The sequence below is a fragment of the Ammospiza nelsoni genome, chromosome 6 (assembly GCF_027579445.1).
Source record: "Ammospiza nelsoni isolate bAmmNel1 chromosome 6, bAmmNel1.pri, whole genome shotgun sequence".
Classification (NCBI taxonomy): Eukaryota; Metazoa; Chordata; class Aves; order Passeriformes; family Passerellidae; genus Ammospiza; species Ammospiza nelsoni.
This window is the reverse complement of record NC_080638.1, coordinates 38,403,469-38,425,561: the sequence shown is the minus strand read 5'-3', so window position 1 is coordinate 38,425,561 and position 22,093 is coordinate 38,403,469. Positions and strand designations below refer to the sequence as shown.

Here is a 22,093-nt window from a genome sequence, read left to right as displayed (position 1 = left end):
AAAATTAGTTGAGTTGCCTTAAATCCACATAATCCACACATTCACCACATAGATTATTGAGATTTTTTCATAGCCTCATTTATAACATGTTGTTTGGAGAATTTATTTTTATGGGATCTGAAGCTTCTTGTTTTCACTCTACAACTGGACTAAATTTTCACGTAGAGATGGCCAATTGAAAATAGTTGGACAATGACAAACAAATGGATTTTCTTTGGACTTTCAGGTCCAGAAGAAATGCCAAGGTATACTGAGATCAGTGCTATTTCAGGGCTTCTGTGTACACATGAGCAACACTGACTGTTTTTAGGAACACAAAAGAATTTCAGCTGCAGATAAATTATGAGATCTAAGAGAAAATGTCTGTTTAACTTTGGTCTGTTAAAGGCTAACTCTTCCTCCTTGTTGCATGTGGGTATATGAGGGAGAAAATGATACACTTCTGATTGCACCCGTTATTTTTTGATGGAAGGTGAATCTGCTGTTCTTTAGTACAACAATCACATGCAGAAATTAATGCAGGATCTGAGAATGGAAGTCACTCTTCTGTGTACACCAATCAAAATACACCTTTTAGAATTTATTTGGCTTTTTATGCCTGATTTTTGGCTAGGGCAACATTTCAGGTTTTAAAAGTGATAATGTAAAACTTTAAGTATCACAACTAACAGAAATAATACATCAATAAGGAGAAACAAGAAAGAGGAAAAATAAAAGAGGAAATGCTTGCAAAGTTTGGGTAAAATGTAGTTTTCAGTGCTGTCTGTGAAATGGCAATGCCTGTTGGAACTTCTCAGGGTAATGCATTCTTGCAGGACAGATGGTGAAAAGAAGAATTTTTGTTTCGAATGAAAAAGAAAACCAACAATTTCTCAAAAATTATTAATAGGGGAGTAATTCCTTGAAATAAAAAAGCTAAATGACGAAGATAGAAAATGAATGATTACTCATCATTGTTTAGAAAAATACTGCCAAACCTGTGTGCTTTTGCTGATTTCAAGGTTAAAAGAATATGTCACCTAATATGGGAAATCTACTCAGTTGCATACTGTGTGACTTAATCTATATCGAAGCTAAATATTCTATAAGCATGCAGTGAAGTGCAAAAAACAGCAATTGAAAAATGACATGATTAAATGGCACAACATGCAATCATTTGCTCTCAATTATATCAATGTATCTTCTTCATTTCAAGGACGCAGGCAGAAATATTGTTTTTTAAATGCCTCTATTAAATTGGGCACCAATAATAAAATAGATGAGAGCCCTAATAAGCTCATTTGCCTAACATATATCACACACCACAAAACTATTCTCTCCAAATGGGTTTGTTCATAGATCTGTCTCCCAGTTGTCACCAGTCTTGGCTATATTAAAAGATTTTAAAGGCACAAAGCTTGCAGACCATTGAGTGAAAAACCTTTGTATTTAACCCTTGAGAGAAATGTAATGCTAATTATGGAAAAAGTATTGATATAATATCTTTCCTGTCACATTTTATTATGATGTCACAACAGAATCTGGGAATGACATTTTAGAAATATCATCTAATTGCAAGTCAGAAATACAGAATGACAGTTTAAAGTAGAATATCACTTCTTTCAAAATAGTGAACTGGTTCTCTTCATTTAAAAGCCCTACTTTTAATAGTATTACAACCACTAAATTGCTACACTGATCATATCTCTGCAACTCTCTGCAAAGTGTTACGATATTTCTCTTACAAGAGAACTGTGTCTCTTTCTAGACATATTAAAAATGACAATGAACTAGAAGGAAAATAATACTTTATTTTTGCACTAGCTTTAGGAATATACATAGGAGTTTGCATTCTACATATAAGCAAGTATTTAATGAATTTTTTTCATTAGCTTTAAAAAGTTACATGGGTATCTGTACTTATTTGAATAAATAATTGAATTATTTATTATTATATGTGTTCTTAAAATATTACATAATTTATATGATACTTTATTATTATTTTAATAATTAAATTAATTAAATAGGTAAATATATTTACATTGAGTAAAATCTTTACTTTTAAATAGCATTCCCATTTTTCTGTAGAAGCAAAATTTATGCATTAAAAACAGTTGCAATTCAGATTAGATGGTTCTGGACCCATTCCATAAAAGCTACTATTATATCTGTATGGCATTCTTTAACTTCTTTGTTCTATTCCTTATGCCTGTTTAAGTACCTCAAAATATTTGTTTGTAAGAATACCATTCAATGGTCTGTTATTTAGCTCATACTCCCATGTAACTAGTAATATGTAATATACTCCTCTTCATAAATTAAAAACACTATTAAAATTCCAGACGTATAAAACAATATGAAGATTAAGTTACTATAAAAGAAACTATAATAGCTTACAGATTGCTTGTATCATTACGAAAGCGCTGGTATCTATTACAGTGTCTCCCTGGAATAAAGAATGCACTTTTGGCAATAATCTGTTAAAAAAAGTGCCCATTATTGTTAAGATGCTCCTATCTTAACTCTAAACTAGTGTGCAATTACAGAAAGATAACTTTTAAAAATAAAAGTAAAATGGTGTTGGATGAAAATGAATCTTTCCTACTGAAATAAAACATATCTCTTCCAAGACTTATTTTTCTTGCATTTCATGCAGGGAATTCGATTCATTTTCAAGAGGAAGTATTTTAGAGCTACAAACTGCCCACTTTGAAGTTGGGGTTAACTTGGTTCCAGGGAATAAGTCAAGTCACTCAGATAGAGGAGCCAGAGGGGATGGCAGGAGAATTCATATTTCTAGTCTAGCATCCTGTTTATAAATGGCTTTGGTTTGTGTCCTCTTCTCATTTAATTTGAGATATTATCTTTCCAGTGAAAAAGATTCAAAGGAGAAATATTGCAGGAAGTGCCACAATTTTCCAGGGTTTCATTTTTTGCCCCCAGAAAATGCTAAGATAAAAGCAGGCTAATCATCAGAGAGGTAGGATAAACATCAGTGTTGTGTTTTGCTTTTGTAGTGAATCCTGAACTACACTGATCAAAAATATGTTTACCTATATTGGACATTTTAAATTTGAAATTTTTGTTAGATCACCACAGTGAGTAGAGTTTCAAATGAAATGTGTATAAATTCAAGACAGGAAACGAATTTAGGCACAGGTGGAAACTTTTCTTAAAAATCATTTAGGTTCAACTTGACTTCCAGTCTTTGAAATTCACTTAGAATTATATTTTAAAAGAAATCAAGATGTTTCTCCACATAGATCACATATTTGATGCCAAGAAACCACCTCCAATTGCCTAAAAACTTTAGGTACAAATTTCAGGCATTTTTATGGAAGAGTTAAAACTGTTAAAACTTCATATTCTATCTTGGAGCTATATTGAGCTTTAAAGGAAAAACTTCCTTGCATGGGTGTACATCAATATCTGTAAATCTCAAGGTGAGGTTCAGATGTTAACAGCATACTCACTCCCTTTCTTAATCTAGTTCCCTCTTAGGTGGTAGACACGTATTTTTGCTGTCCTTGTGCAATGGGCCTGGTATATTCCAAAATATACTGAGAGCTTAGACCCTATTCTGAATCACAAAAAACATGTCCTGCAGTGTATAGGTATTACCTTTTCTATGGGAAAGCAGCAAACATAAAATAGATTAGACTATTCTTTTGGCGACTTCAGAACAGGAAAGGGGAAATAAACACATGTAATAAGTAAGGAAAAAGATATTTCCTCTGGCTTTTTTCTTATGTCAACGAAGTAAACTTCACCTGAATGCAAAAACAGCTGTGCCAGAGTAAACTGAGGAAAATAAATTGTGATGTTTTCATGTCTATCTGTATACGCACAGGGACAACAAACAGGCTTTTCCAGAAATTGTGTTCATCTGATTTCCAAAAGCAGTGCATCCTCAGAATGAATATACATTCTTTTGCCTTACCTTAAGCATAAATATACAGTCAGGCTCACAGTTTTGGGTTCAGTTCAAGACAAAACTAAACGTTCCCAACAAGAGAAGCTACTTAGAGCAGAATCAACCAGAGCCAGGCAGCACTGTGTAGGCTCACCCCTCTCAGATGTAGGGCAGCTCCCTCAGTACCTAACCTGGTAAATAAGATCAAGACAAGTGATCACATTGACTAGGGAAGTAGCTGTCCCTCTCTGTTTGCCCCTGGTGAGGCTGCATCTCAAGTCCTGTGTCCAGTTCTGGTCCCCTCATCCAAGAAAGACATTGGGGTGCTGGAGCATGCCCAAAGAAGGGCAACGGAGCTTCTGAAAGGTCTGGAAGGCAAATCATATAAGGAGTGGCTGAAGGAGCTGGAATTGTTCAGCTTGAAGGAAAGGAGGCTCGGAGTATCACTCTCTACAACTATGTGAAAGGAACTTAGTGCCATGGTTTAGTTGACATGGTGGTATTCAGCCAAAAGTTGGACTTCATGGTCTTGGAGGTCTCTTCTAAAATTTATGATTATGTGATTCTATAAATATGTTAAGTTTTAAATTAATACTAACTCGCCCCTTGTACCAGTTAGACGGACATGACTGACACACACAGTTTAGTCCCAGGACTATGAGAGGGCTTGAATTAGAAGGAAGGACAGAAGCAGTGATTTGGTCAGAATGAACTGTAAATGGCAGACAAAAAGCTAAGGGTTATCAAAAACCAGATGTCTGGCTATGGTGACTGCTTGCTGTGATGGTCTTAGAGACTCAGAGGTACTCAAAGTATTGTGCCTTCAAGTGCCATATTTACACTGCCTGGATGATAAGATTGGGGTGAAAAGCAAGAGGACCATGAAAGAGGCCTTCACTTCTTCCTTCACTAATGCTTAGAACATAATGAGGCTCCTCTTATTGACCAAAATGTGAAAGTAAGCATGAATGTGACAAAGGGAAAGGTGGTTCCGTAAGAATGACATTGCACCATCGGCCATTGACAAAATGCAGAGAAAATCCATCAGATTAGGGGCCAGGCCTTCAGTTTTATTCTGACACAAGGAAATGCACCTCTTCCCTGAGAGAGCAGTAAAGGAGTCATCCTTCAAAGGACAGGAATCCACATAGTATATTTTTTTCCCACTGACTTTATGCAGCAAGTATTATCTAAGCCACTCTCCTGACCCTAGAAATATGGTACTAGTCTACAAATCCCATTGCTGACTGACATCTCATATTTGTGATCCATAATTTACCTGATGAGGACTGCAATAAACACAAAGGAATGTATACTGAGGACCTGTTCTCTTACACTCATATTCTTACTCATAATAAATTACCCTGCAAATTCTACTAAAATCAATAGATTTCATGGCAGTATGAAATTAATTTTCAGTATAAATAAAGGTACTTACTTTAATACAGGTAAATACAGTCCATAAAAATACTCCCTATTGGGACTATGATCTTTTAACTTACATACAAAGACAAAACTTGGGAAAATTTTTCAGCATGATCCACCAATTAAACAAAAACCTCATTAGTAGAGTTTAATGGCTCCAGAGACACTATTCAATCAATAATCCACTAATATTGGATAGATTTGCACCTGAAAATGCAATGCTATGACTCCAAAGAGGCAGTTATAGATAGTCAAATAAATCATCTAATCACATGCAGTAATACAAAGTGAACTTTGATGGAGATAGTGCAGTGAATTTTTCTTAACTGTCTTATATACCCAGTCCATGCTGTACTTGTTTTTATACATGTTATCAGTAACAAAGGTAAAGCTTTGAGGCCAACCAAAGTACCAACCCTCTCTGTAAATTAGTGCAAGTCAGTCCTGGCTTATTTTTAGGGGAAATATTTCTTTCTTGTTTTCTTTACTCATCTTCTGCTTTCTTCTCATTTTCCTTTTCCAGGTTGATAGTAACAGAAGAGAATGATTCTGGTTCTGCTGTAAATAAGTCTTCAAGGCAATAGCAGAACAATAAGCAGTCTTATTTTCAAGGAATCATTTGGATGGATCAAAATGAGAAAAAGCAAATTATATCTTCAATCGTTAATGAAAATAATAAGTGATAGAACTGAGAATGTTCTCTCAAAAGAAGCCGTTTTTTACTTCTACACATATGAGTCTTCAAGAGGCCATGACTTAGAGGGGGAAATAAAGCTCCAAGTCTGTAGGTGTCATTGATATGAAAGTCTTGGGAAAGGAACTGTAAGCCCTTTGTCACTATGAAATTGCAAGCTTTACTTGGTAATGGCCAGTTTGGAACAGCTTCCTCTGTAGGCCAGCATCTTCTGTATTGCTCAAATTAAGTGAGACCTGAAGTCTCTCAAGCTTACCCACGACAAAAGAATGAAAAATAGATCCTCACAGTATAGTAAGAAAGACAAGGACAAGGGCTCAACTACCCCCTCAATAGTTCCCATTAATAAGATGGTTCAAATGAGCACCCTATTGCACATCTAGGAGGACTGGAAGAGAAATTTGGGCTTAACCTTTCTGGAAAATAAATAAACCTGTAATTAGTGTAGAAGAACCTCACAGATATCAGTAAATCATTCTAAGCGGAATTGCAATTGTCTCATCCCCAAGTCCCTCTGTCGTAATGATACTCCTGATAATTTCTTGAGTGGGATTCATCTGAACTAATAGAAAATGTGAGCCTGAGACAGTAATTTAGAAGCAGGTATTCTGAGGTACAGTACCTCTTCTCCATAGCCTAAATTGTCAGTTTTTGGTTTTGGATGCCTAAACCAGAATGGTTTAATTGCATCCCAAAAGTACTTTTCTCCCTTCCAATTACTAGAAAAGAAACTCAGAGAAGATCTCTGCCCTGTAGCAAGCCTGTTTTAACATGCCTCTACTGTTTGCGGGACAAACATCTTGGTGTATCAGAAATAAGGGGACAGTACATAAAATAGACCTAAGAAATAAGTAAAATATGAATTTTTATCCTAAAATTAGCCACTAGGTCATTCTCTGTCCACCCAAGCATTCAGTAGAGTGCTGTATCTGAGCTCTGCTGAGCTCAGCTCTTCCTATTACTAGAGAAACCTCCATCCCACACCCGTCTTAGTCCAGAGGCTCTTCTGTCTCTTCATTTGTCCCAGCAAAGGGAGCAATTGAGGGGGAAAAAAAAGGTTGAGACAACTACATATTCTTTAAGATTAATTTTGATGTTTTGATTAATCAGAAAGTAAGTAACATTGTAAAAAACCCTCAGAATTTACAGTTCAGGATTCAAGCCAAAATGAGATGATGGAATGACAGCTGCTATCTCAGAAAAGCATTTATTCTTAAATGGGAATTCGATGTCATATCAGTGTTACCTTAAATAGGGAGAGCTTATTGAAACACATAGCGAAATTTTTTCAGTAATTAGTATATTAAATAAAAATCTGAGGTAGATTAAATATCTAAGTGTTCTCTGTTTACGTGCATTTGCATACATACATAGCATTGTGCATTGATATTTTAGTAAATTAAATCAACTTAGAGATATAACCAGGTATTACATTAGGGCCAAAAAATATGTATGTACAGCTGCTTCACTATAAAGATGAGTCTTCCCATTTCAGTGGTCCACAGAAGTGCTACTTTGGGATGGCGGGTCATGGAAATTCAGTCTGAATTCACTTTAAACCTTTGTAAGAGGCATTAGGCTACATGCAACTTTGGAGTCCTGTAAATTTTCGGCGTTCTTCTGGCTGATTTATGTCCAGGGACGCCACTTGTAAATTTTCTGTGTTGCTGTTCTGGTGGCCTGGAAAGGCCCAGGGATGGCCTTGAAGAGCCGACGCTTCAAAGGACGAGGAGAGACTTCTGATCTTGTCTCGGTCTTGGTGTTTATTAATTGTTTATCTAAAAGATTTTCTTTCAGCCCGACAGAGGTCTGCACAGGAAGTCAGCCATGGGCACACTCCCCAAGCCCCCGGGCGGTCACTTATCTTTATACCCTAAGTTACGTGTACAATATTTATCATTTTACTCCAATACCTTCTACCCTTATTAACCGGTGCACTTTTAGTAATGACCAATCCCAAAGTGCCACCACCACCACAGAAGATGGAGGCCAAGAAGAAGAAGAAGAAGGACAGGACACGCCCCAATTCCTCCATCTTACTTCTTTAGACCCCCCTGTACCAAAATCCTAAACCCTGTGTTTTACACTTTAACTAACTTATCCCTTCACCATTCACCCAGTGGAATCCTCCCAGTCCTCATACAGGTCTCATCTCCTGTGTAGGATCAAAATCCTGCCACCAGACACTTCTGGCAACATTCCAGGATTCCCGAGCCCCCCAAGGGTGGTCTCGGCCTCTCTGCACCTCCATCCTGAGGTGCTGAGATCCCACAGAGTCCTTCTTGGTTCTGTACAATTTAGTACTGTATGCCTTTCAGTTTGCTAAAATTGAATCCAAACAAAATTTGGGTAAAGAATTTTTCATCTGTGAAAAGTTTTAGGTCTCTGAAATCACACACCTTTTGAGAAATTTATTACAACATTTTTTTTCCCATCATAGAGGTGTGAAAAGGATTAAATCCAGCTTGACTTCTTTTGGACTTTCTGTGGCAGACTGTTTTGCATACTTTTGTTACATGCATATTGAAATTCTCTAATTCTTTGATTGCAGCTCTGCCAGAAACATCATTCTAAAAACTGTAAAGGATCCAGAATGCAGTGGTGAAAGCAATCCCTGCCACCACTAGGAACAGCCAGCATTTTCTTTAATTTCTGAGTCTCCAAACATTTATTCAACATTAATAGTTTTACTTCATTTTGGCCATAATTTTAAATGCTTCCAAACTCACTTGTGTTTTATTTGGCTGAAGTACATTTAGCTGGGTTTTTTTGTATGATGTACAGTGCTGACTCTTCTACAAACTTTTCAGTAAATATAAAAGGCATCATAAGACATATTGACTCTTAATTACCAATGCAACCTATATTATTTAATCAGAAAGTTCAGTTGTCTTAGGCTTTGGAGAAATAAGAGATGTTGCTGAGAAAACCTTTTTTTTTTTAAATGACACTACATCATCTGGTATGCTCAAGTCATAAATGTAGTGGAAGATGAAAACTTACAGTTCTGAGTGGGTCTAGTCATTAGAAATAGTTACAACCAGCACATAATTTACACTGTTTACAAGGTAAGCAGAAATGGCAACAAATAATACTAGCTGTGGAATTCAATAAACCGTTGACTTTTAGAAATTTCAAATGAGAAAAAATTTTCAACATGTTTTGCATGATTAAGTAGTCTGATTTCTTTAATGGATATATTGACTGAAGTGAATGAAAACCACAAGTTTTCAGTACTACTGAAAACCAAGACTATTTTTGTTAGAGACACAAACAAAGATTTAAGAGACAGGTATGACTCTATATAGCATGTTGCTTATTGCTTCAAATAAAACCAGATCAGGAAATGACATGAAATGCAACATTGTTTTTGCCAAACACAATTTAGCAGAAAATGTCTGCTAAAATCCTGTTCTGAAGAGGAAAAATCTTGTTCCCCATCTCAGTTTGGAGGAGAAAGAGAACAAGGTCCTTTATAAATCTTGCTTCTGGAAACACTAGAGGCTTTCCCAGTTGTACATGATTGAGAAAGGATTCTGAGACAGACAGGCACTCACAAGTCTAAGCTTGTTCTCAAGTATCTGGTCCATGAGCCAAACCCAAAACAATTTTTGAAAGCTGATCATTCTCTGTACAAAACACTTAATATCTTAAGTTTTATTGCAAGTGACAAAAATATATGACCAATTATTTAGGCTCTCTTGCTGCTTTTTGAGGGAATTTTGCAGAGAAAAAAGCATGCTTTTTGAAGTCCCAGACACATAAAAGAAACGTGGCAGACCACTTCTACTGACAAGCTAACAGGCTCATAAATTTCTGGCTAGACCTTACTCAAATGAAACTTGGTAAAAACTTTCATGAAAGAATGCAAACTCTTTTTATTATTGCTTCTCATTCTTTACAACTCCAAATCTCTCCTGACCTACAAAATAGCTGTATATTGTTATTTTAGAAAATTGGTTGTGCCAATTATTAGTCTCATTATATCTGGTATTTCAGGGGCTATAACTATGTGTTTACCTGAGAATTTTGGATTTCATTTAAAAGGTAAGATTCTGGTTCTTGTCCACATCATTTCCTGTGGAAAGCTAGAAAACGTGAACTCAAAGGACTTAAAGAGGAATAAAAAGCATGAGTAAATAAAATAAACATATATTTATTACTATGATGAGCTCAAGAATTGCAATTAATTTTTATTTTCTTAGTTTACATTTTGTGTTGCAACAGACACCCTGGCTTCCCCGTTTACAGCTCAGCAACTTGTGTTCGTCATTTCTCCCTTCTTGAACAGAGCTGTAGCTATGCTACACTTGACTTTCTGTGAAAACCTTGAAAAGTCATTTAATCTCCGTGTATTTTATTTCCCTCATTTCTAAAAAGGTGATGATAATAATATCTACCTTAAATTTTTAGTGGGGCTTAGTTCAGTAATGTGTGTGCCACATGTAGAGCTCCTTGACTGGACAGTACTATAGAAATTCTAGGTATTATTATTACACAGGAGTATTCCAAAAGGAAATAATGCAGTAGTGAATTCTTTAATAAAAAGAACACTCAAATTTGTATGGCATGATTTTCTATAAAAAAGAAAAAGAAGTCAAAATAGTTTCCTACCAGTGAATTTAACAACTACTCCTCCCACCACATCACTCTCATCTTGGGTCCCAACTGCATGTGAGCTACACATTCAATTCACCCCCCAATTGCAAAATGGAAGGAGAACACCTCAAAAATGGAATAATGGTTTTACCTAAGGCATAACTGTAATTTAAAGCATAACATTATGGAATGAAAATCAATGGCATTGTTGAGTTTATTTTATTAAAAATGTTTCCCTGTGTACAGTGGCTGTGTGTATTGGGATGGTGCATCACAGTAAATTTCCATTAAGAAACAATGATTCACTTACCACAGTGAAAGCAGTAATAAGGTTAAACTCTTAAGTGGAAAGTAAGTCAAACTAAACCCCAGCAGGTTTTCTACTAGTGGCATAGCTAATGTTTTTGAAAATGTTCTAAATGTTCTCTCTCAAATATATGTATTATACATTGCAGTATTGTTAATTATATCCATTTTCTCTTTCATACACTTCCCCAGGAGATCAGTGAAGAATGGAAAACTTACTTATAGTGAATTTCAGATTTAATGAGACAAAGATGGTTCAATATATATGACAAAATTATGTGCTCTCACCATATTTGATAGGTAATTATTTTTTATACTCTAATGGCTACCATTTTGAAAATAATTAATGTATTATTTGTGTAATTAATAGATAATCAACCAAGTAAGGAAATACTCTGGCTACATCATGGTGGATAACACTATGCTGTTTAACATCTCTGGAGCTTTTGGCATGATATCATATCATATATGTATAAAAAGATTTAATTTGAGAGTTTTATGCACAAAATATGTAAGATTGGCATAGTACTACTCTGTTTGTGTGTATGTGTGTGTGAGTGTGTGTATACAAATATAAAAAAAAATTAGATTTAAATAAAGCTTTCCTGAAATTAGATTTTTAAATTCATAGTTCTGCACTTAAATAAATGCCATAATTTTCTACAGGAATAAAAATGTCCAGCATTTCCTATGGAAAATATGCACCTGTTGCTGTGAAGTTCTGCAGGTCTATCAACAGCCCTTCCTAATCACTTGCTTTGAAGTTTGCTGATAGATCAAACAGAATCACCATGACTTTTTTTCCCCCATTAGCAGAAGACTCCAAATAATTAAAAAATAGTATTGATGTCATAAGAAAACTCAAAATTGCTTTCAAATGGACAAGTTCAGGAACCTGAAAACCACTGACTTTATCTACAATGGCACACCCTTCTCACTAATCATCATTATTGAAAAATGAAGAGTCAAGGAATGACTAAATGGGAAGAAAATAATATTTCTGCTGATGTTTTATTGAATGCTTGTACAAAACAAAGTACATTTAGAAGTGTTGGCAGCATACTCTTTGAGGTGCATATTTAAGAAATTGTCCATCCCCTTGAGACTGCTGTTGCCGTAGACACCCTGGTGTACTAGTGGAAGAGAAAAAACCTCTTTACCTCTAAAGCTCAACAATGACTTGTGATTCCTTTCTTATTCTTTGGTCAAAGATCACTTGCAGAGTAAAGTGACCTGTAATGATGACTTGGGTGAGGGTTTATTTAGAAACTATGAAGAGAAGAAAATTGCACAGTTCTGCCAGGTGTGTTTGCTAAATTAGCCCTCTTTCCTGAATGTTACCACTACTTACAGGGAATGGAACAAAACATGCAACCTCCACTAAGTCAGTTGCAAAGCTGAACACTGGCCTTCGGTTGAAAGAGCTTATCATCTGAATAAAGCATTGTGACTACAATCTTTTCCCTCTTTTTTATTAATCTTCAGGCTTAGGCTTAGGATGTGGCCTAGATTAATGCAAATCTCACAGTCTATATGTTTTTTCCACATATCTAGTCACCACAACCTTGAATGTTTTCTCATGTACGCTAAATTTAGCTCACTGTAATTGTTACCTCAGATAGGCTGTTCTTGACTCATATGTGCAGACAGGTTATTAAACTGATGATCACACAAGACCTTAATTACCTTATGCTGAGAGTGAAGTTTGGAGTGAAGCTTTCTGAGACAAAATTCAGCTGCTTTTTTTTTGCCCCTCCCCATTTCAGGGGGGTTGGGGTTGGAAATAGATCATCTTTAGGGTCTCCTCCAACCCAAGCCATTCGATGATTGTACATTTTACATTCAGGTAGAAGGAAAGAATACTATTGCTTTTACAACTGTGGTGCAATTAGCCCTCTAAAGACCTCTTTTGCAAAAAATAATTATAAATATTATTGTAAGGATTCAATAAAATAAACATGAGTGAACACATATATAAAAATGAAAACATATCATTAAATATATACATGCATTTCATTATGTTATGTTAAAGATAAATATTTTATCCCACCATAAAGAAGAGTTTCTCTACGAAAGCTATGATAGGTTTTTTATTACCTTAAAATATTGCAGTTGTTTCTCAGCATTCATTGTTCCTTCATTTTCTTGTCTCAGACAGGAATTGAAGATGAAAAGCTCTGTATCTCTCAGCCACCCTTTCAGCTCTTTGATCCTGACCTCCAGCTGCCTTACCAGGCTGCCGCTTTCAGGCGAGAGCAGGTCACGTGGACCTAACCCACTGTGCCCTACCATTGTGTCTTGGATCTTCTCTCCTAGGGTTTTCTAATGCATCAGATGAAAAAAAAAAAAACATAGATTAGTCTTATGTACCAAAACATATATAGGTTAATGTGCAACAATAAGAATCTCTTAAATAGCTAGAGATGTTTTTTTGATAATTATGACTAATATCAATCAATTTCATTCTTTGTTTCCTTGTTTCAATACATTTCAATTTTCCTACCCTTGTTTCTCACTTATGCTGTTCTCTCTGGGTCACTGACTTAGCTAGAAGGATTATAAATTAGTGTTTACTATGAATAATTAAGGACAGAAGAAGCAAAATTTTTCATAACTTTGTAAACTAGTTAGTCTACAGAATTGGTTGGTGACTTCAGACACTTATGGCTAAGAGTATAAGACCAGTATATACCAGTATATAACCAGTATAAGAGTTACTGGTTTCTAGACAGCAACAGAAAATATGAAAATCACTGAATTCACCAGACTCCTATCCAAGGTAGCATTAACATTTTTGGAGAAACACTGAGATATTTTTTGAGGTCTGAACAGTTAGGTTATAATTTTCATTCATGTAGCCCTGAGGCTGTATAGAGGAACAGTTAGGTCACAAAAGCTGGTATGTTTTTAAGTGGTTGAACTCATTCAGACACCAAAAATCCTCACTGTTCCTGAACATAAGGCCAATTTTTTAGGCAACCAAATTCAAATTTCAGTTCTCCGTGTTAAGAATCCACTTTGAGATAATGGACCAGACGAAACGTTTGTCTGCCACTGCTAATGAAACTAATTTACTCCAGCTTTTCAAAGTAATACTTCTAATAACAGAATCACTGAATAACATTTTGATAGTGGATGCTGGGTGCTTAATGAATATTCTGAAGAGGCCAGGGATAGAAACTTATCTTCCTTTTCAGTATTTTGAAAGGCAATCCTTTAACATCAGAAGAGAGATGTGCTGTTGCCTGCTTCTCCTATGCCAAGCAGTGTTTTATCTGACCTATAAGAGGCTGTCAGGCTGACACTTATTATAAGCACTAGATCTGTGTTACTGATTGTAGAATATTGAATATACACTGACACATCCAATAACCTTTTAAACTGATAATTAGTGGTGGTTAATTGTTGTAACATGAAGATACAGTTTTAGGTGACCCAGTATGTCTGTCTGTTGGAAGTGCATGCTATACAAGTTACTGGAATATAATTTATAACAATGAAATTAGCTTCCAAAAATACGCTTTAAAACACAAATAAAATTAGAGCAACAGATATTAATCTGCTACGTGGCATTCTGTAAATCACATCTTTAGGAGATCATAACTGAAAACATGCTTTCTTGGCAACACCCTTCTATTTTCATGGTGCAAATATTGATAATTTGAAGACCCTCAGTGGAATCTAGCACTAGCTATTGTTTTTATGCTGCAACAAAAGTAGCAGCAGGAGGTGAAATCAATGCCCTTGGAGGGTAGGGTCACAAAAAAGAATTTATTGCCACTTTTTTGTTCTGGAACAGTTTGCAATCATAAATTCTTCATAAACAGAATACTTCAGAGAATGGTCCGTCTTCATAAATATACGACAGAGGACATCAATTTCATTTAATTCACAATTTGTGTCAGCACAGCAGATGCCAATGCCTGCCTTGATAGGGTTGTTTAATATGCAATTGAGACAGAGTAATATTCAGCACAGGGGACAAAATTTCACAGATTAAACTGTACGCACCACTGACATTTCATTCTAATGTATTTCCATTCCACAGTGTTCACCTTAGATGAAAGTAATATTAAAAACCATATCCCTCTATTTTGCCATTGTTAGAAGTTAAAATCCTTGTCTTTAATTTTTTTTCATGCCAATTAAAATGTAATCATGCCAATTAAAACAGTATGTCTAGTGCTGTTAGTTTCTGCAGAGGTTTTTATTAAATTAAACAAAATTCCATCAAACTCTGCTTATTATTCATGAAACTGCATTTACCAGAAACACTGTAATATTATTTTTCTGTAAATGCTGAAATTAATGGCAAAACTTAATATGGAGGTATATTTTGATTTTAACATACTGAGAAGCAAAGGGCTTCAAAATTTTTAAGACAGTTTTCCTAGATTTTAAGAATTATGATCTTATTTCATAGTTTGATATCCTACCAGCTTTAATCAGTGCCACTAAGCTGATTAAATACACTGAAATTCATAAATGTAAGGCTTACATCTAAAATTATTTAAAAAGAAAAGTTGTCATGATCAGATGCAAAAGATTGGGTTAGTAAGTCCTTTCTAAATCAGAACATTTATTAACAATCAAAAAAGTTCAAAATGCTTATAGTGATACTGCAGATTAAAATTTAAAGTAATAAGCTCACTGCTCATAAGGCAAATTTTAACATTTTCTGACAATTTGCACATTTAGAGAATCAACTGATTAGAAGCAACTCTGCTTAACTAAAAACCCCCACCCTTAAATGGCTATTGCATTACCACATCACCTAAAGTGACTTAAGTCAGTATTTAAAATGCTGTTGGGAGGCTGCATGTATATCTTACTAATAATGTATTAGAAATATTTTTTAAACTAGGATAATAGCATGCAAAATTATGCAATGTAACTGTATTGCTAATATCACACATCTATAATTAATCATTTAAAGTAATTTATAAATTTATCTTACCCTTGATTTGAAGTGAAGGCAATTAAGGAGAGTGGATGGAAAAATATATAGTTTGACCTCTCTCTCTCAGCTGTTTTACAACAATGGGACAATAGTGTCTCCTGCACAGTGCCATCACCGGTCTCTGGGTAACAGAATCCCTATATTGCTTTTTGCCAGATTCTTGTATCTCACTCTTTGGCTGAGACCCAGCCCATCATAGCGTGAAATGAATTACATGAAACTTTTTTGGCTTTTGTCAAAAGTGAGATGAATACAGCAGCATGAAACATATCCTGGCTGTATTCTCAGCTTCAGGTATGCAGATTTGTACTGAATCTGTGTATTTGTTTTTGAGCCATCAGTGTGACCTGAAATACGCAGTGACAACCCCACTTTTCATCTTAAAGGTATAGTAAATAGTTAAACAGTAGATGTCTCTAACATGTACCTTCAGAATAAATTCTATTAACATTCACTCAAGCATGACAGTCAGTGTATATCAGATATACTGCATTATAGTTGACTTGGTGCATACCCATAATACACGGCATATTTTACTTACATTTTTTATGTATTAAAGAACTAAAATTATTAAAGTCAGACAGGAGACAAGCATGGAATAAAAAAATCAACAGAAAAGGAAAAGGCTACGGAGTTTTTATAATAGAATGAGTAGCTGGTTTGAAATATACGTGGTGGATTGAAAGAGAGAGATATTTGTGCTCCAAATTAGAAATCAGACAGACAGTGTACTTCAACACACAAAAATGTACACAAAACCCACAAACAGTAATAAAAATGCAAATACCCCAAGCAGTTCCCATTTTTCATTAATTGAATCCACTTTTTCAAGGAGATCGTTTGGTAGTAAAACACCACTTTTCTTCAGAGCTTCAACCTTACTAAGCAGTTCCATCTTTTTTGGGTGCCTGATTGACATTTCTACATTGTATCTCTAAAATGAAAAGAAATGTATAGTATTAGCTGCTGTAGAGAGTTTTTTCCATAAAAAAATAAATTTTAATTGTATGTGCCCAGTTATGATCATGCTCCATCTGACATTTTCTCATTTTATTTTTTTTAAGCATACAACCTTCTCATAACACATCATAAGAGATTTGGTTACCAAGCACATAGAGTTCTGGGTCGCACATCTGTACAGGTGGTTAGCAGTTGATTACACATAGTAATATTCACTCTCTCACAATATTCACTTGTACACTAATATCCACTAACACTCTCCCATCTGAAGCTTTATCTGCCTCTGTCTCATTCAAGTTAGTGGTATCTTACTTTTAAAAAATGCTACTTCAGCAAGTAACACTGAGGCTCTTCATGTAAAACAAACCAAAATGAAACTAAAAACCCCAAGGAAATAATTTCATACTTATGTTTCCTCTAGAGTTTATTTATTCTCTCTCCCATTGTGGTTTCTGTGTCACACATGGGCCAGAAAATGTGAGAGTTTGACCTTCGAAAAACAATTAGAAATAGTTCCCCTACAACACAATAGCAGTTACTTGATTTTTATTGCATCAACCAACAGGAACAGTGAACTGGCCAACAAATGAGAACAGCCACAATGTTAATACAGTCCAATAGTTTCTTCAAGTTGAAAATACCTTCTATTTGTGCACTGTTATTTATTGTTAAAAAACAAAAAAAAAAAAAAAAAGAAGAAAACAGGTATAAAACTAGAAGCTTCTTTCAGAAATTATTTCATAGGACTTTCTAAACATTTAGGTCTATATTATTTACATAGTCTATAAAAATGTGCTCTAATATACAGACAAACTAGAAAATAAATATTTTTCTTAAAATTGTATTCTCTGGAAACCTGACTTAACTATTACATGTAATGGTTACTATAGTGGTTAATTATGTTTTCATAGTTGGTACAGTAAATTTAAAAAAAAAATTAACACACAGGCATCCACATATACAGATCCTCCATATAGTTAAGCTAATTAAGTGTGCAAAGACTTATTGAAATGAAACTTCTGATATGGCCAAAAATGTGCCTTTTACTGAAAGAAGAGAGTTCAGTATATATACTTGCAAAGGTGTTTACAAGACTTACATAAATTATGCAAAGCTATTAGAAAATTGCTTCCTAAACGTTAAGCTTTCTTTGCTTCAAATTCAGTCAAGAAAACTGCTATTGCAGCTCATACTGAAAATGTTAATAACTGGGAAAAATATAAAAATTAAACGAAAATTAGGAATGTTTAAAACATGGGTGCCTTTGCCAGATCCAAGAGCATGCTCTGTAGGAAAACAAAGCAAAAATACAATTGCAGACAGCTTAAAGAAAATAATAAAGGTGTGAAATCACTGTTTCAGCTAACAGGTTCTCAGCATTTCCATGCATATGTTTGCATATTGTTAGTTTCATATTTTAATCTCTCATTTACACAACACATGCACATCATTTGTATTATGTAAACTTCAGCAAATATTAGTCATTTGTGGATCATAGAGCAAATGTTTTAAATGAGGTGATTTAAACCATTTCTCATTATTAATGAACACTGATCAGGTGTCTGCGTATCCAAAATTGCATGAATATGCATGGTAAAACCCAAGGAATTGTTTATGAAGAACTTGCCTTTTGACACTCGCTGTGCTGTGGCTGAGGTTTGAGATGTGTACAACTGTGGGAGCGCCTACACCAGGCTGGGCACTAGGGCTGGACCCCAAGAGGCAGCACCATTTTATTTGACTGATGTGTTCAACAAGTATGATTCCTGGTCCTGTTTTATTGCCTTCTCGGCTAGAATGGCTGCTGGAGGAGATTACAATCTTCTTTATGTAATCTGATTTCTATTTAAAGATGATATAGCCGAAAAGGATTTGCATAATTATTTCCATAAGTACATGTAATATCAAAGGGAATCCAGAGTCCAATTTGCTAGGCACTGAAACCCAGTACGCGCGACTCCCTTTCTTTTGTCAAGTGAATTAATAGACTGAGGGAGTCCTCTAGCTGTGTGTCACTGGTGCAGGCACAGCCAGTTACTGCTCATCACCTGCTCCAGGCTGGCACTGGCTGCTGCCTGGGCTGGGGATGTTCCTGGGCAGTGCAGGACTGATGGCGAAATAAAACACACTGCATGTTTCAATGCTCTTGTTAACTTAGAAACGGAAGATATTTCATTTAATTTTGGACTAGATAAAATAACTCAGTGCTGCATAATCCAAACACTGTGACAGATGTTATAAAAGGTTATTATATTAAAAACTAAATAAGCTAGGTTTTATGTACGTGCTTTGTCACCGGGTAACCTACTGTATAAACAAGCATGACAAAATTGCTGATTGACAGAAAAGGCATTATACAGTAACAGTAAAAGATGAGAGATTTCAGTTGATTATCAGACGTATTGGTATATGACTGAGAGTCAGTATTGTTTCACTCCTGGATATTTAATATGCAGTGCATATTTTAGGTTAAGGGAAGAACTTAATGTAAAGGAGGTATGGTTTGAGAAATGATAGCATGAGATGCTATTGCTAATGCTATTTTTTTAATCCATTAAACACCTACACTCTGAGTAGTTGCATGGAAAAATTAGCTACCAGCTCTATCAGTGCTGCACAACCCTAGTCTGGTAGGACTACTTAATCCTGTGGTGAGAAGATAATTTAATCTTCAGATTCATTCTTTCCTCAGCTTCAAGTGAGCAAAGACTGCTCTATTGTGACAGTCTGTGGATCTCATGATATAGATTACTGTTTAATAGTCAAAAATGAGATTAAGTAAGTTAAGGTCACAGTTTTCTTGCAACAACCACAATAATAAATAAATGGGTAATATTTCATTTCCCACAACACCTGTGATATAAACTGGGAAAAAAAACCCAAACAAAAAAATACTGTAAAACCTGCAAAATATTTACAGCATGATTAGTGGCGTGCTTGCGTGCTTGGTTTTGTGTGCCCAAGGACACTCTAAATAAATCCAAAACATTGTTATGTAAGTTAAAGAATTTGGCCTTTTATTCCTTCTCTCTCAATACGATCAATACTTCTCGAAGCACAAAGAAAGGAGTTAAAATAAATGCAGTACCATTTATCCATGAAGAAGTTTGGCAAAAATATTTAAACCAAAAGAAGTTGAATTCCAAAACAAAGCAAGTTAAAACCTTATTTCCCCTGATAAAAACATTCTAAGAAATAAAGGCAGGCTGATTGAGACACATTTTTCAACACTTTATGCTAAACTGTGTCTTTTTTTCTTTTTTATTTTCTTTAAAAAATTATATAAAACATTTTTTGTGTGAAAAATCACACCCGAAAATTCTGTCCAAATGGAGACTGGAACAATGCCTTGTAACAGTGTTAATTGTCACCATGGAAACCAGAAGAATAAGCCATTTTGAAACTGGTATAGAAGGCACACATTGAGCAACTCAAGCATTTTTCAGCCTCCCTCGGTGTTAAGGAACAAGATGCCTAGTCACTGAGAGGTCAGAGAAAGAAATCATCATGAAAGGTTCGTAGATGTGCACTGTCTGGTAAACAATAAAAAAATCTGTACACAGTTAACAACTCTGTAAGACTGCGCACTGCATCTTTCAGAAAGAGAAACACCACAAAAAGATGATCAGGAGATCAGCAGATTCCACCCCTTGAGCAAAACTTTAGGGCAATATTATGCGAACCTTGCCCCTAAAGCTCCCTGGGAATTCTGTTGTTGTAATAAAACTTCAGAAGAGAAAAGAAAAAAAAAAGAAGCCTGCATGATGGAATTCAAAATAATGCTCTAAAAGCACACAGAGAGATTAAGACATCCATTGTAAGACTTTTGTATGGTGCTTCTGTTGGTTATAGTGAAAAGAGACCAGACATACTGAACACACAGTGGAGCTATGGCTACGAAGTACAGAAGAATTGAGCCAATGAACTTTCTCCATTACTGAAATAAGGGTGTGCTATTTGTAGATGTTCTGCATTCCATCATTCGCATGCTAACAAAGTATCTTCAGTCACATGGCACTGTAGGATATACAACTGAGATCACAACTGAGTGACTCGCAGCCTTAGTTTTACCTGCATTGAAATTCTGCATTTTAAAGATTTGCCTTTTGGGGCATTTTGACTGTGGCAGATACCAATAAATACAGACATATACCCTCGGTGTTGCACGTGCATGCACAGTCAGCAATGGCTCAAATTTGCAAAATATCCTGAATGCAAAAAATTGAGTAAACAATATTCTGCAAGCAAATTCACCAAATACATAACATAAATAAATACATATATATAGACACACACACACACACACACATATATATATATGCATACATAGCAATATTTGTCCATCATCTCTTCACACACATTCTCACTTTGCTTTCTGGATAATGTTTGCACTCTTCATGCTAGGCTTCATGGTGGCCCCTTAGGAAGCCCATGCCTAATGCCATTCAGTGGTGAACAAAGAGTCTTTTTATTCTAAAGTCCAGGGTCCAAAGCTCAGCTGTATACAAGCAAAGTGAAGGAATCTGCTAGAGGCCAGCCTACCCTTCACAATAGCTCTTAATGCTTCTACCTTTTTGGTACTGTCAGTGTGAAACATTTTAGACGCTGTCCAGAAGCTTAGTTATATTTCTTATGTTGTCAATAGCACTGGAACCTCTGGATAACATTCAAGATCTGGGCAGTGTGATCTGTCTAGATGAAAAGCAGTTTCTGTTTCTTTCAAACTTCATGTATTTCTGCATTAGCAATTTATGGCAAATAATTGCACAGAGAAATTATAAAGACTCCTACAATTGTCCTTGTAAATTAATAATAGGCTTTCTTGATTGGGATAAATTTGCTGCTGAGCCTTTGGAAAAATTAAAAAGTGCAATGTCATTTAAAATTGCCAGAACTCACACAGCAAATTACATCTGAGGTTAAGAATCAGTTTTTCCTCTTCTAGTTTATTCCATTTGCATGATCTGGAAATCATATTACATTGGCTATGTATTGTTAATTGGACATAGATTGCATTATCTTTGATATAAATCAAACTACAAATATTAAAATGAATTGCAAATTCTGTAATAGAAGATCGTAAAACAATCTTTTTTAAGTATCTCCCATTAATAATTTAATTCCAATTATATCACTCAGAAAACTCAAGAAGGAGAGTGCTAACTTATTTCCATTTGCCTTTTTCCCCTACAAATAAGCACAACAGCACAATATGTATTTGTGTGAGAGTGCATGTGCATATGGGTGCACGCCTATA

The 22,093-nt window shown here is 35.2% G+C and overlaps 1 protein-coding gene across 3 annotated transcripts in view; it reads right to left on the bottom strand.

Moving 5' to 3' along the window:
• Nucleotides 1–22,093, bottom strand: part of AKAP6 (A-kinase anchoring protein 6) — a 258,465-nt gene that overhangs the window by 31,452 nt on the left and 204,920 nt on the right. For all 3 annotated transcript variants that reach the window (XM_059473668.1, XM_059473670.1, XM_059473669.1), the window contains exons 10-11: nucleotides 16,664–16,810; nucleotides 13,014–13,238 (exon numbers count right to left, since the gene is read on the bottom strand). In XM_059473668.1, the coding sequence (XP_059329651.1) occupies nucleotides 13,014–13,238; nucleotides 16,664–16,810 (372 nt within the window). The remainder of the gene's footprint in view (nucleotides 1–13,013; nucleotides 13,239–16,663; nucleotides 16,811–22,093) is intronic.